The 13,929-nt window shown below is 51.0% G+C and overlaps 5 protein-coding genes across 5 annotated transcripts; 3 read left to right on the top strand and 2 right to left on the bottom strand.

Annotated features, from left to right (window-relative positions):
- Nucleotides 1–704: 704 nt before the first annotated feature.
- ASPSYDRAFT_25941 (uncharacterized protein) lies at nt 705–1,843 on the top strand (the record flags this gene model as incomplete). The annotated part of the gene is made up of 2 exons (XM_040844222.1): nt 705–794; nt 854–1,843. 2 exons carry the CDS (start codon nt 705–707, stop codon nt 1,841–1,843), a joined length of 1,080 nt encoding a protein of 359 aa, XP_040707707.1.
- Nucleotides 1,844–2,817: 974 nt separating this feature from the next.
- Nucleotides 2,818–4,963, top strand: ASPSYDRAFT_25940 (2-isopropylmalate synthase; the record flags this gene model as incomplete). The annotated part of the gene is made up of 4 exons (XM_040844221.1): nt 2,818–2,825; nt 2,919–3,063; nt 3,111–4,700; nt 4,760–4,963. The coding sequence occupies 4 exons, from the start codon at nt 2,818–2,820 to the stop codon at nt 4,961–4,963; spliced, it is 1,947 nt and encodes a 648-aa protein (XP_040707706.1).
- A 28-nt stretch (nt 4,964–4,991) lies between these two features.
- ASPSYDRAFT_275428 (uncharacterized protein) lies at nt 4,992–6,026 on the bottom strand. Its single transcript, XM_040844407.1, has one exon. It carries the CDS (start codon nt 5,596–5,598, stop codon nt 5,257–5,259), a length of 342 nt encoding a protein of 113 aa, XP_040707705.1. The 5' UTR covers nt 5,599–6,026; the 3' UTR covers nt 4,992–5,256.
- Nucleotides 6,027–6,455: 429 nt separating this feature from the next.
- ASPSYDRAFT_83938 (uncharacterized protein) lies at nt 6,456–6,893 on the top strand (the record flags this gene model as incomplete). Its single annotated transcript, XM_040851282.1, has 1 exon — nt 6,456–6,893. The coding sequence occupies one exon, from the start codon at nt 6,456–6,458 to the stop codon at nt 6,891–6,893; it is 438 nt and encodes a 145-aa protein (XP_040707704.1).
- A 163-nt stretch (nt 6,894–7,056) lies between these two features.
- ASPSYDRAFT_38565 (putative AMP binding domain protein) lies at nt 7,057–13,430 on the bottom strand. Its single transcript, XM_040845742.1, has 6 exons — nt 13,218–13,430; nt 13,121–13,143; nt 9,237–12,973; nt 8,978–9,187; nt 8,317–8,920; nt 7,057–8,259 (listed from the first exon to the last, which is right to left on the bottom strand). The coding sequence occupies exons 1-6, from the start codon at nt 13,275–13,277 to the stop codon at nt 7,332–7,334; spliced, it is 5,562 nt and encodes a 1,853-aa protein (XP_040707703.1). The 5' UTR covers nt 13,278–13,430; the 3' UTR covers nt 7,057–7,331.
- Nucleotides 13,431–13,929: the final 499 nt, after the last annotated feature.

Genomic DNA, 13,929 nt, shown 5'->3' with positions numbered 1-13,929 from the left:
GGAGATGCCACTGAGGTTTTGTGCTTATAGACTAGGAGAGCTGCATGGGTGATCATCTGAGTTAGGGTTGACCACTTATCTTGTGAGTTACATTAAGGCTATTGGTGGCCTAATTTCGATAGTAATGTGTATGGCTCGAGATTGTCGCCAGCCGCTCCGACTTTTGGCATCTAGCCAACTAAGCACTCGTGTTTTTCTGGTCGAATGGTGATATTGATTACCCTTGTAGGTATTTCAAAGTACCAAAGAGAAAAAAGCCCTATAGTTTGTCCCTCGGGACAGAGTCGTTTAGCATCTCAGCAGTCAATAATCAGGCCTCACTCGCCCTCGGGGTAGCAGTATGCGGAACATTATATAGAATAATAGTATTAGCTGAGGGTCTTATGTAGAAGACCGCTTGCAATCGATCTCCCGAAATTGTACTACAATAGCCGTACAACATAGGGGCACGATGCGTCTGACATGCATCGCGAAACTATCTTTAGGTATTGGACACTGAATTCTGGTAGGGTAACACCCGTTGGCATATACATACCCGTTCCTGTTTGACGCAGACACTGCCTATAGATGGATTTGCGAGGAAGCAAGCATTGAAGACACTGTTACCCCGTGTCTTAAATGACTTAAATACCGCTACTTCTTTTTACTGCGGTCCGGCTACTTAATTTCCAACTCTTCGTCTTTTCCCGTAGCTGCTCTTCACCATGGATCTGACACTTTGGTGCCTGCTTCTGTGTATCGCCCAATCCTTGGGTTACAGCTTCGTCCCCGATGATACTCAAGCAATCGTAGACGTACAATCACCCTCAGCTGTTCCTCCGATGAAACTCTTCTTTGACTGATCTGAATGCAGCCCCGAATTCCGGTACTCTACGACATCTCTGCTTCCCAAACTCTGCCCTACGCCAAAGCCCCCATATCCGGTTTCTGGGCCTCCTCCTTCCTCACAGCATCCAATGGCTCTCAATATTTTCTCGCCTCGGGACTAGTCGCTTCTCAGTCTGTCTCTGCATATGGGGCCTCCGTCCTCGACCTCACCACGCTCAAACGCAATGCCTACTTCCGTCCAGCCTCCTTTTCAAACACAAACCTTGAACGGTTCAATTTCACCACTCAAGAATATGAATTCTCCGGCCTTCCCCCAGATAATCTAAACATGAAGCTCCGCAGTAGCACAGAGTATGTTCGTTTCGATGTTACAATCCATGCAACATCCCCTGCTTTCTATTACTGCGGCACCGGCGCATACAACTATGTAAACGACACAATGTACAACTGGGCATTTCCCGCAAGCAAGAGCTCAGGGCGCATACTCTTCCCATCCCCCAATAATAACTCCAGCAACACCACTCCCGAAAGAGTCGACATCAACCCCTCCGCTTCACTGACATGGTACGACCGGGTCTGGGGCGCCGCAGAGCTCCGACACGGCAATTCCACGTTCTTCAATCTCTACTTCGACAATAGCGACCTGATCCTCTGGGCACCGCTGGTCGATAGCTATGACCCGCCGTTCATATCGCGCAGTAGCAATCTCCGCTCGCGTGGGCAGAGCTGGCATCAGCTTATTGCTGTGGATTTGTTTGAGGTGGGTACTGGAGATGCGGTTTGGACGTCGCCGCGGACAGGGTTACAGTACCCGCAGGAGTGGAAAGTAGGGGTTGAAGGGAGAGGAGAACTGGTTGTTAAGAGTATTGTTGGGGACCAGGAGTTTGCTGTTGAGGGTGCGCATGGTGAGGGTGGTGCGACGTATATTGGGTTTGTGACGTTTGAAGGAGTGTTTGATGGGGATAGTGTCACCGGGTTTGGGGGTGTTGAGCTGCGGATGACTGCGCTTATGTAGAAGGAATGGAGGATTTGGCTATCTATCAAGTGAGCCCATAGCCATGTGACCTTGTCATGAACATTTCGCAAACTATTCGTGCATATGAGGTGCAAGGTAGCTTGCGATGGACTTGGGACCACGATAGTTAGGGCTGTATTAGGGCTACAGCTAACTTCAAAGTAAGCTTTCCACTTGGCTTTCCAGGGTTGTTAAGGTCTTTGAAGGTATTCTGCAGCTCCTGCTCTTCGAGCTCTTCGATGCGGTTGGCTTGCTGTAGTAAGCTTCCCTCCGACCACGCTACCATTGGTCTCTTTCCGGTTTGGAATCTCGACATAGGGCTCCTTTTTGGAGTCAATTTATTATGTTTCCAATCGATGACCCAGAAATATGAAGCTCTCAACTGCAAACCACCCACGCTGTGTAGCTGGATCGACTAAGAGGGCGATGAGTATGGACCGAGATGAAGGCCCGGTTTCGGTCGGTTATTCTCGGGGATCGTGCGGTCTAAAAGGCGCTCTTGGCTCCGGGATCGGCCTCTCGATATGAGTGACTCAGTCCAGAGGCATGGTGAGGCACGCAGGGGTGGCGACCAGGTACGTGTCTAGGACTCGTATAATGTGATATTAGTTTTTGCAAAGCATGATATTGTCAAGGCCAATTGGATCGTTTTTTCCCAGAATTAAAATCCGCGTGGTAAGGTGCAGATACAACTTTGAAAGCAGAGAGGAAAAGTCGCCCCGCAAATGAAATCATGCATCCAGAGTTCATCCCCCGCCATCGGCAGCGCTGAAAAAATCAAATGTTTCGACAATTGACGAGTGACTCACGACTTTTTTGAAATCCAGTCTCAATTGCTGGCTTTAATTTGCTGTCATCTCGCCCTTTGACTCCCTATTCTTTTCTTTTCTTCCAGCTCTTCTGCAAAGACAGAATCCCTTATCCTCCCCGCGGTCACCCCACTTACTGGGTTCACCCTTATACCATCATCGATCATGCCTATGTATGTCCGTTCCTGTCTTACCCCTGTCATCCCGGAATGCGTCGTCTACCCACGGTTTTATACGAGACCTCAGAACTAATTAACCCCGAACAGGCTCAAAGATCCCTCCAAGAAGTACAGGCCGTTTAAGCCTCTGAACCTCCCCAACCGCCAATGGCCCGATAAGGTTATCGACAAGCCGCCGCGGTGGCTGGCCACCGACCTGCGAGATGGCAACCAGAGTCTGCCTGATCCTATGGTATGGAAATCGTCATAATTATAGATATTCCGCTAATGCGTATCCAGGATGGCGAACAAAAACTTCGCTTCTTCAAGATGCTTGTCGAGATCGGCTACAAGGAAATCGAGGTCTCCTTCCCTTCCGCATCCCAAATCGATTTCGACTTCACACGGAGCCTCGTCGAGACGCCCGGCTTGACGCCTGACGATGTCTGGCTCCAAGTTCTCTCACCCTGCCGTGAGGACCTGATCCGCCGCACGGTTGACTCCCTCAGGGGCGCGAAGAAGGCAATCCTACACATCTACCTCGCAACGAGTCCATGCTTCCGACGGATTGTGTTCAACATGGACAAGCAAAAGAGTTTGGAAATGGCCGTCCGCTGCACGAAATTCGCACGCTCCATCACGAAAGACGACCCTTCGATGGCAGGCACTGAATGGCAGTTTGAGTTCTCCCCCGAAACCTTCTCCGATACCGAGCCGGAATTCGCTGCGGAAGTTTGCGAGGCTGTCAAGGCTGCGTGGGAGCCTACTGAGGAAGTGCCCATCATCTTCAACCTTCCCGCCACAGTCGAGATGGCCACCCCCAATATTTTCGCCGATCAGATCGAGTTCTTCTGCCGTAGTGTCACAGAGCGCCAAAAGTATGTGGTCTCGGTCCATCCTCACAACGATCGTGGCTGTGCTATTGCTGCCGCCGAGCTGGCTCAGATGGCCGGTGCTCAGCGAGTCGAGGGTACGCTGTTTGGTAATGGAGAACGGACCGGTAACGTTGATCTCGTCACTCTCGCCCTGAACCTCTACACGCAAGGTGTGTCGCCCAAGGTCGACTTCTCAGATATCAATGCCGTCATCAAGGTTGTGGAAGAGAGCAACAAAATCCCCGTCAACGAGCGATGGCCCTACGGTGGTCAGCTGGTTGTCTGCGCCTTCAGTGGTAGCCACCAGGACGCCATCAAGAAGGGTTTCAAGATCCGCGAAGACGGAGGTGCAACCGACGATAACGAATGGCAAATCCCATACCTCCCTCTGGACCCGCAGGATATCGGACGAACATACGAGGCCGTCATCCGCGTCAACTCCCAAAGCGGCAAGGGAGGCGCCGCCTGGGTCATCCTGCGCACTCTGGAGCTGGATCTCCCGCGCGCACTCCAGGTCGAATTCAGCAAGATCGTCCAGAAGCGCACAGAAGAAGTCAGCCGCGAGCTGCGGCCCACCGAAATCGTCTCCCTCTTCGAGGAGGCGTACCACCTCAAGTCCAACCCGCGCTTCAACCTGGTCGACTACAACATCACAACGGATCGTTCGCAGTCGCCCGCGCCCCCAGAGCCCGGAAAGGCGCTCAACACAAAGAACCTCAAGCGTCGCTTCACCGGTATCATCGAGATCGATGGCCTCCAGCACGCCATTACCGGTGTCGGAAACGGTGCTCTGTCCTCCCTCGCCAACGCCCTCGCTACCCTGGGCATCGATCTCGATGTCGTCGACTACAAGGAACACTCTATCGGCCAGTCCACCGGAAAGGGTCGCGATGTCAAGGCCGCCACGTACATCCACTGCAGTGCTGCCGGTAGCAAGCAGCAAGTGTGGGGTGTTGGTATCCACCAGGATGTTGTCCAGGCCAGTTTGATTGCTCTCCTCAGCGCTGCCAGCTCCGTAAGTCCGCGGTCCATGTATGGTTAATAGAGCAAAGCAACTAACTTTTCCCGTTACAGTTCCTCACCAGCGGGGCTGGATCCCCTGCTCCATTCCGCCCTATGCGCTCCAACACTCTTACCAATGAGGACATCCAAGCCCTGGAACTCCTCTCTGGTTCCAACAATGCCGGAGCAACCGTGGCTGAGGCCACCAACGGCGCACCGGCTGCCAAGCCCAAAGTAGACCTGGAAGCCCTCACGCAAAAGGCAGCCAGTCAGTAAGAGCTTAGTATATGGCTTCGGTTTTAACGACTAATTATTTGGCTGCTTCTTTTTTCTTCTCCTTTTCTTGTTTTTGTTTGGGGTAGCGTTAGTCAAGAGTAAGACAAAAGTATATTCATGAACAATATACCACATTGACAGATACATTAATCTTCCGTACAAGCAGGCATCCATTCAAGTAGTTTGATAACCATTTTACGACACTGGAGCTACACCCCCACTTGCACATTCTCAAGCACACCATTTCAATAAGTCCCTCAACATCAAACCACCACCACCACGTTCATTCAAGTCTAAACCCCACAGCACCACAGAATTCTATACCCAGGCTGCTGATGACAAACCTGATCACTAACCGAGACACAATCCCCATACTCCGCCCCCGAAGCAGTAACACCGGTTACGGTGGTTGGGTCCACACAAGTAACCTCCGACCCATTGTTGTACACACCGCAGAGCTCGCCGTGTCCGAGGCGGGAGTCGACAATCCCGCAGTTGCTGTCAGCGATTATAGAGTATGTATCGGTTGCGGTGCTCGGTGCGATGCCGACGCCGACAGAGCCGGGAGAGCAGATACTTTCCGCAGCGGCGAGGGTGAGGAGGGATAATGTTGCTGTTATGGCGGTGAGGTGCATATTGGTTGGTGGATATTATATGCTCAGAATGAAATGATTGACTTGACTTGACTTGACTTGAGGGAATAGATTCTTTGCTTGGAGGCTGGATAGTTAGTAGGCTGGTTGAAGCTCTGCCAGGCCATTTATATAGCCACAACCAAGGCAGCCGTCCACGACTAGAAGAGAAGTGGCACTCGTATTCGCTGTTGAACAGGTCATGAAGAAAAAGCCATGTTTCTCGTATTGCTTATACAGGCGGCGAACTATTGGAGACGAACTGCGGATGTGATATCATCTTACCTGCAGACCGCCAGAGCTTCGTCGGGGGTTAGAGCTGATTTGACTGTTTAGTGAGACAACAGGCCATGGGGTCTCGTTTTATTCTTCAGGTCTCTTCGATCTCTTCGTCCTTTGATCTCGTGGGTTGAGATGGGTTGGGGCGGGTTCAGAGAGCAATCCATGCCAAGTCCTTCCCAGAACAGAAAGAACCCGCGCCCTGGTTTCCTGACTGGGACCTCTCTTTATCCATTGTAGTGTGCATCGTAAGACCGGGTCTTCATGTCTCAAGGCACTGGAGTATGTAGGACCGCCTTCATTGTCTCGCCACGTGCTAAGTCACAAACTATTTGATTAAGCAACTCGACCATGGACCATCGCAAAACTTACATCTACAAACTGCATTTCACTGGACGGGTGCTTGGGCGGAAGCCCAATCCGAACCAGACACTCTCCAATGTAGTGAAGTAGTCAACTTTACCATGTGCTGATGCTTAGAAAGGCGCCTCTTGCCACTCTCCTAATAACTATCGTCTCCTCAACTTCAAACCCCAATCAGCAATTCCGTCCATGGCCTGCCATCATCACAAACAGACAACATGAGCGATTCTCTACTCGAAGAGTATTCTGCAACCTTCCCGATTGACAACCCCGATTATCACAGGATCGGAGGACCAGGGACTCTGCCTCCAGGACCTGTAATGACCGACTGTGCCGGAGCTACCATCAATTCGGAGCTCGAAGAAGCCGCGGTCGACATTGCCACCAGCCGCCTCGTCCAGTACAATCTCAGTTGGGACAAGGTCTTCCTCTGTAGCCGTGCCACTGAAGGCCATACCCCTTCGCCATCCGATACCACGGTTCTCATCCGCGCTCCTTTCGAAAACCAGCACGAAAAACTGGTCTCGCTCCTTAATGATATGATCCAAACTCTCCGTGGCCTTGGGTTCAATGGCAGGGTTGAGATTATAGATCCTCGAGCGAAAGAAAGATTAAAAGACTGCGAAAGCTGGGAACTTCAACCTATATACTGGTAGTTTGGTTAATGAGCAAGTGGTATTATTATTTTGCATTTCCACATACTAGGAGTAGCAGTAGGAGTAGGTAATACTTGAAGGATCTCCGTCCCCGAGTCCAAGGCGACGAGTAAATTATGCATGGAGACCGCTACTACATTGACACGACCCGCTACGTCGGTCCTAGATAACTAACGAGGTGTGTATGTATATGAAGATGTTTGTGGACGGGTATGTATGTACAGACAGGGGGAATAGGGAATAGTAATGCGGAGTGATCAAATTTTGAATCAGGCAAGTTGGGCTAATGCACGGGGGGTAATGTAAGTAGAGTGAAGTAAAGAAATGTGAAGGCGTTCGTCAAGGCTATGCAATTGGGGAGCTAGAACGGAACGGGTACGGGGCAGAAACAACGAGATGTAGTCAGAAGTACCCAACTCATATCTCCAGTCAAGTATATTATAGGAAGTCCTTGCGGCCTCCCTGTCCGTCTGTGTCGAAGGTAGACTGATAGATCAGCGCTTCCTGTGGCCAATCCGCAGTATCGTCTGATGGGCCGCTGGGTCTAGCTTGGTATGAATCACTTCGCTGTGGAAATTCGACGCCCGCGTTTCCGCCGCTGCTTGGAGGCTGTTGGTGTCCCGTGCCGGGACGGTAGGGTAGAGTCTCCGTTGCGGTAGGTACAGTCTGCTGCGAGGGAGTAGCGGTCGACTGTCCAAAGTCCCCAAAGTCGAAGCTGAAGTCTCTCCTATGTCCCTGTCCCTGACCTTGAGGAATTTGGATTTGAGGAATTTCGCCCTGAGGAGCTTGGGGACCCTCAAAGTTCGGCAGGTATGGAGTTCCGTTGCTATCGTAAGGAATTTCCGCCTGCACCGGTGGTGCAGGTGGTGCGACTGAGGGAGGCTCTGAGATTTGCGGCACTTCAGGAATGGTCGGCGCGGTGCTGTTGACTAGCGTCAAGGACGGCTCAGCCGGGCTTTCAATCAGCGGAGGGGCCGTGGCCATAGCCGGAGAGCGCGGTGGAGGATCATCCGGTACAAGTGTAGACCGTCGAGCGCTGTGGCCCATAATGCTACCAGCTTTGGAGCTCTTGCTGAAGCGATGCTGGGGAGCTGGTCCGAAGTTGTCTCCTTCTATCTCACGGATGCTAAACTGCGCAATTGTTCGCAATTTCCTGGTCACCCAGGAGGCAAGCACCTTGCCACGCTGTTTCTCGCCGAGTCTAGAGCGAGGGAAGTCTCCGTAAGAGACAAATGCTACTATGTCGGCCACGACTTGGTGCTCATTAAGGATAGCATTCACAATGACGGGGACGAGAGACGCTAGGTACGCCTTTCGCGTCACTTCAACCACGACGACGATCATTCCGCCTGCTTGGAACACAGCACTATAAAGTCAATCAGAAAAGAACAGACCTGAAGTATATGCGCTCAGTATCACTTACCATCCTCCAGTCACAATGTTGCGGTGACACTTCTCTACAGAATTTTCGATATCCATGGGGAAGTGATTCAATCCGTTAACCTCGAAGGTCTCTCCAATTCCTCCGAGTACGAAAAGTACCTGCATCTCAACCGGCTGTCCACCAGGTCCAATTGGTCTTGTAACGGTGTGGAGGAAGCCCAAGTCACCCGTCCGCACAAAAGATACATTAGGGTCTCCATCCTCAATACGGCCGTCGAAGCGCTCTAGGTCGAAATCTTGCTTCGAGCCATAGAATGACTTGGCGCAAGCATCTGACTGGAGCCAGATCTCTCCGTATTCACCGACCTGCGAGAGGGTGGAGGTCTCTGGGTTGACAATTGCGATTTGTGTGTTTACAGGCACCATGCCAGAATCCTGCAAGGCGAGGGCCGTTGGGTCCGTATCAGGGTCGACTGGGAGGACGAACCCACGACGCAAGGCGCGGAGATCTAGCCACACCTCGACGGGCTCAATACACATGTAAGATCTGGTGACCACCATCGGGTTGAGAACATGGGAATATACTATGTTGATCGCTGTCCGGTCCAGGTTGGCTCCAGCAAAGTGCAGGCGAACTTTTTGGTCTGCAGAAAAAAGTAATTAGAATGTTGTCAACACAGAAATCCTTGGGTTTATCTTACAGATATCAACACGTGGTCGACCTTCCGCAGAAATCATCAGGTTTTTGAGTTCTTCGAGGCGGAAACCTTTGCCGGGCATCGCGCTGATAGCATAGTCCAGCATCTGACTAGTGGCGTATGTATCCTTGACCTTGTATCGGGAGAGAGCAAGGAATAGCGTCATTGGGTTCTGCGCGAAATCAACCGGCGAGACCAGGTACGTTGGTGCTCCTAAATCAAGTTAGTTTACATTGCAGGAGCAACGCGCAAAAATACTTACCAACATAAATACCCATCAAGCAGGTATGTAGAAACCCGAGACCCAGAGTACTCCTCACACTTCCCAATACTGGCCGAGAGCTGGTCATCTGGCATGTCTCCTTTTGCACCTTGCACATGCCAAGGATCGTATCATGACCGATAGACACTGAAACTCTTCGCTGGTCTGGAGTCCAGTATGACCAAATCATAGCTGGTTGGTTCCCCTGTAGCCACATCTCTTTCATCGTAAGCCCAAGATCCTTACATCCATGAGATTGCTTCGAGGGCTTGGCGGTATTGTATATGGCGGGCACGCCTATCCGGAGCACCTGCGCAGACTGCTTGATATGTTGAGAAACAAGCTTCTGCCGCATCACGTGGTCAACATCGCTGTTGACAATGATTGCCTTGACGTGGAAATCGGCGACAACATGGAGGAACGCAGGAGCGTCTTCGGAGAGACGGTTCTGATCGATGGGTGCAATGGGTATCACAACCACGCCCAAGCAGAAGCAAGCATGAACGGCGTAAACGTACTCTTCCGAGTGTGTATACATCAGAATAACATGGTCACCAGGGCGGAGTTTGACTTTGTTGCGCAGGTAGATCGCCACGGCCGCGACTTTGAGATCAAACTTCTTCCAGGTTATACCCTTTCCTTCCTTACCCCGACCATCGATGGAACAGTAAGCTAGTTCCTCTGATTGACGCGATACCCGCCATTGGAGAAGGTCAACAATGGAATTGAAATTATTGAGAGGCGTGGAGGTACGATCATCCATAACGACATCACGATAATCCACTCCGGAGTATTGCTTCTCTGGTACCTCTAACATGGTTTGCCTGGCTTCCAAGGCCATAGGCGACCAGATTCCTCCAACGGGGTCAATGCCAATGGGAAGGTTCATCACTGACCGTCCAACGCCGAATTTGACGTGGACGCATGGCAAAGTTCCGGCATCAAAATCTTTGCGACACAGCATGTTGCCAATTTCCTGCCTTCCGTTCTTGATAACCCTAGGAAGGGTGTTTGGCGCGGTAAGCATGACACAGTAGACCCTCAGGTGATGCTCCTGGTACAAAACCTCCATACATCTTTCCGCGAGAGACTCAAGAAGGGCAGAGTCCAACTGTCTCGGTGGACCTCCAGATGTCGTAGGCGCCGTTGATGCCGCATAAGACTCTAGTACGACAATTGGAAGGTGCTCTTCGTTGACAAACACATCGAAGGCCGTGCAGTCGTGAATCTTGGGGATATTCTTCAAAGTGCTAACGACCAAATGTTGAACGAAAAAGTAGCGATGTTCCGCAGTCGGCTGCCCATCTTCAACCCATTCCACTTTTTGTCGGATTCGGTCTTCATAGAGTCCTAGCACAAAGATCTTGCCTTCAATTACACAACCGAGGAGACCAGTTCTAAGGAATTCCGGTTCAACGAGAATAGGTGTCGGATTAGAATCCTCAAACTTATAAGGGCGTGCGTGGAAGATGGCTTCTGTGTGCTTCGGTAGCGCCCAGAATCCACCGGAAAGAGAAGGCGAATCAACCCAGATTTCACCGACAACATTCGGTGTGCACAGTAGATTAGTTTCCGGATCGACTATAGATAAAGTTGCATCAGGAATGGGATATCCGAAGGCTCCGACACGAACAGCATTGGGCATAGTTCCCGCAAACTTTCTAGCATCGTCGCCAATGGCTAACACCACCACCTCGTTGTTCTTCAAAGCTTCTTTATCGAGGAGTGCTTCCCCAAGCTCAGTCGTCCCCTGCTGTTCTTGGGTTGGAGCAGATGAGCCGCCGCCTAGCAAGCTACTACCAAAGCCACTTTTCTCGGCCTTGTCCGAATTTGTTGCTTCTTTCTTTTCCTCGTGGTTCTCCATAGGGTCCATTTCATGCGTCAAAGGACAGCCCATACGCTCTTCACCTCCGAGCCAGTCTCTTACACTGATCACCATGCCACCATGCTCAGGCAAGCAAAGCATTGGCGCGACAATCTCGCGTGCTCTCGGATTCCTCATTGGCCTCAGCCATCTATCCGCAAGAATCTCGTGGAACTCAGGGTCGACGGTAAGGGTATCTATCAGACAAAGTTTGACGCTAGCAAAATTGGGCTCGGAATTTTTCTTGAAGTGTCGCGTAGCCATTGGATCTTGTTGGTAATTGTAGGCAGTTATCTTCAACCCGGGGTAGTCTGCAGCCATGACTGTCGCCCTGTATTTGGTAACCAGATGAGCGTAAAGACCCGGCGTCTCAACCGCGCGGTCTTCGAGCCATACAGTTGTATGGCCACCGTACGCTGTGAGAAGCACACCCAAGATCATACCGATACCCTGTCTGGGGTCGAGATAACTGATGATTGTTTCTCCACGGGTTGGCTGCCTCGAAGAGGAAGGTACAGTTGCAAACATTGCACTTAGACAGGCCATTTGATGCATGATCGTTCGGTGGCTCATAACAACGCCGCGAAGGTCGCCTGTAGGGGCACGCGCGAATTCGATATAGGCCAAATCCGGAACGATAAGGGGAGGAGTATCATCCTTCTTTTTCGGATGATAACTGCCGAACTCGTTTGTCTTCCACCATTCCACTCCTCTCGGCCAATTAAGCTTTTGAGTGGTAATATCTCTTTGGAAGCTCTTAAGGTTGTTCTCTGTCGTCAATGCGAGATGCGCTTGTGTCGAAGTGAGGACGAGGTTTAAACTTTGATAGTCGTTGAGGCTATTGATAGGGACGGCGACAACCCCGGCAATGAAACAGCCAAGCAATGCGACTGCAAACTCAATAATCTCAGAATCACGGTAGATAAGTGCGACTCTATCTCCGCGGTAAAGGTTGCTTTTATCACGAATAACCTGCGCGACTTTCTCCGCACGGCTTGCAAGTTTTTCCCATGTTATAGAAGCGATTTCCTTGCCCTTCTGGTCCAAAACCCAGTAGGCTGGTTGCTTCCCACTGGTTCGAGCGCGGTGTCTGAGTACAGTCGGAATATTGTCAAAGTTTGACATTGGCATGTTCTTGTTATGCGGGTCATGCACAGCGAAAGGAATATCGCGAGGCTCGAGCGGCAGTAGGTGATCAATAAGAGCGCCTTGAGGAAGTTCAGAGGCAGGAATCAGGGGCGGTGCCATGTTTGCGGTCGGCGAGAATGCATCAGATTGAGAATAACGGTGAAATCCGCCGCCATAGCTGTCTCTATAATCCTCCTGTTGCTGCCCAGCAAAGTCGTCAAAGAACCCTTGTTGTGATTCCAGCATAGTTGACTGTCGTGACACTCCTGGAGGCCCCATATCGTACGCTGCGGCCTCGTAGGCTGCCTGTTCATCAAAATGTTCATTCGGACCAGGCGGATTGAAAGCATAATTCTGGCTCATTAAGGTTGCTGTCCTCGAGTCCTGTTGTACGGGAGGCTGGGATTTCGGGAGGAAAAGGGAATCATATGAGGAAGCCGAGGGCATTCGACCGTGATGGGATAACATTGGCCCGCCGCCAGCTTCAAACGGTGCCAGACCATCGCCACTAAAGCTTGGTTCGTGCCCGTAACCTCCGTTATTTTGTGCACCATCATGTCCACTAGCGAAGGAGTGAGAGGGGCCCGACGAATCGGCAGTGGGTGGTCGAATACTGAGAAGGGCTGGCGGCGACCTGACAGAGCTGGTCATCGATGGAGCAGAGTCAGCGCCGCTATACGCACTGAAATCTAGGGCATTCGATCCAAGGAACTGCGAGAGGAGGACCGTTCGGCGTTTCTGATAACTTTTGGTGAAGTTAGCTCAGTGATTCCCCATGATATATTGCTTCGCACGTAATGGTGATAGACAAATCCCGCAGGAGATTTATAGCACCTCTGCGTCACCCATCACTTATACACAGTATCCAATGGTCCCGCGCAAGATTGCTTACCCCTTCTCTGTAATATCACCCTCCTAGAAACTTGAGTTAGCAATGGAAACACAAAAGCGGGACACCGGAATATGTTAGCTATAGCCATAAGACATACCTCAAATTCCTTGTCCAGGTCTCGCAGAGCGGACTGGAGATGGGGGTGCTCCTCCGACATGCTCACGAGGATATCGCGGACGTAAACGAGGGGCTGTGGTTCTAATGGGAGTGTACGCGGGGATCCGGTACCCTCATTGCAGGGTCGTTAAGCGACTTCTTCGAGACGCCAGGGATGAATAACTAGACTCCCCCAATCTGTGTAGGCTTGCGAATTCGTGAAAGAGTCGGTTGAATGAATCGCACGAGTTGTCTCTTCTCCGCGCCTAAAGCCACAGCGTCACCTGCCGGAGTGGCTCACTGGCTCACCTCTCCCGGAGTACGGGCCAATGACAGCGGCCTCGGAAAAACACCGCCACACCTCCGAGACAATGATGTGAGACATTGGGCCTTAAAAGAGGCTCTCGACAAGTTGATGAGAATAAAGATAAATGCAAAATCGGTCAAAGTTAGCTGGTCTTACTACTAGAAAAGGGTACAGAATAATTCAGGGTTCAAGGTATACATCCTCTTATCCTTACGCTCTTCATTCGAGGTGGCTATTATTCTTCGAGTCGAGGTTACTCCATACTCCGTATAGATTCTTGAAATGCTGTAAACATCTGAGACTATATGGAAAGATGGTTCCAGTTTCTATTTTTATCAGAGGAAAATAACGACCATTATCAGAGAAAAAATAAAATAAAATAAAATACGTGCACTAGCTCTGGTAT

The sequence above is a fragment of the Aspergillus sydowii genome, assembly GCF_001890705.1.
Source record: "Aspergillus sydowii CBS 593.65 unplaced genomic scaffold ASPSYscaffold_1, whole genome shotgun sequence".
Lineage (NCBI taxonomy): Eukaryota > Fungi > Ascomycota > Eurotiomycetes > Eurotiales > Aspergillaceae > Aspergillus > Aspergillus sydowii.
Note: the sequence above shows the minus strand (reverse complement) of the source record. Positions and strands in the feature narration are given on the sequence as shown.

Bases quoted from the DNA above. Each gene is read 5' to 3' on its own strand.
- ASPSYDRAFT_275428 (XM_040844407.1), bottom strand. From the start codon at position 5,598: ATGCACCTCACCGCCATAACAGCAACATTATCCCTCCTCACCCTCGCC.
- ASPSYDRAFT_38565 (XM_040845742.1), bottom strand. From the start codon at position 13,277: ATGTCGGAGGAGCACCCCCATCTCCAGTCCGCTCTGCGAGACCTGGAC. The intron at 12,974-13,120 runs GTAAGCAATCTT...CTTCACCAAAAG, and splicing joins GGTGATATTACAGAGAAGGG to TTATCAGAAACGCCGAACGG. The intron at 8,921-8,977 runs GTAAGATAAACC...TTTTTTCTGCAG, and splicing joins TCGACCACGTGTTGATATCT to ACCAAAAAGTTCGCCTGCAC.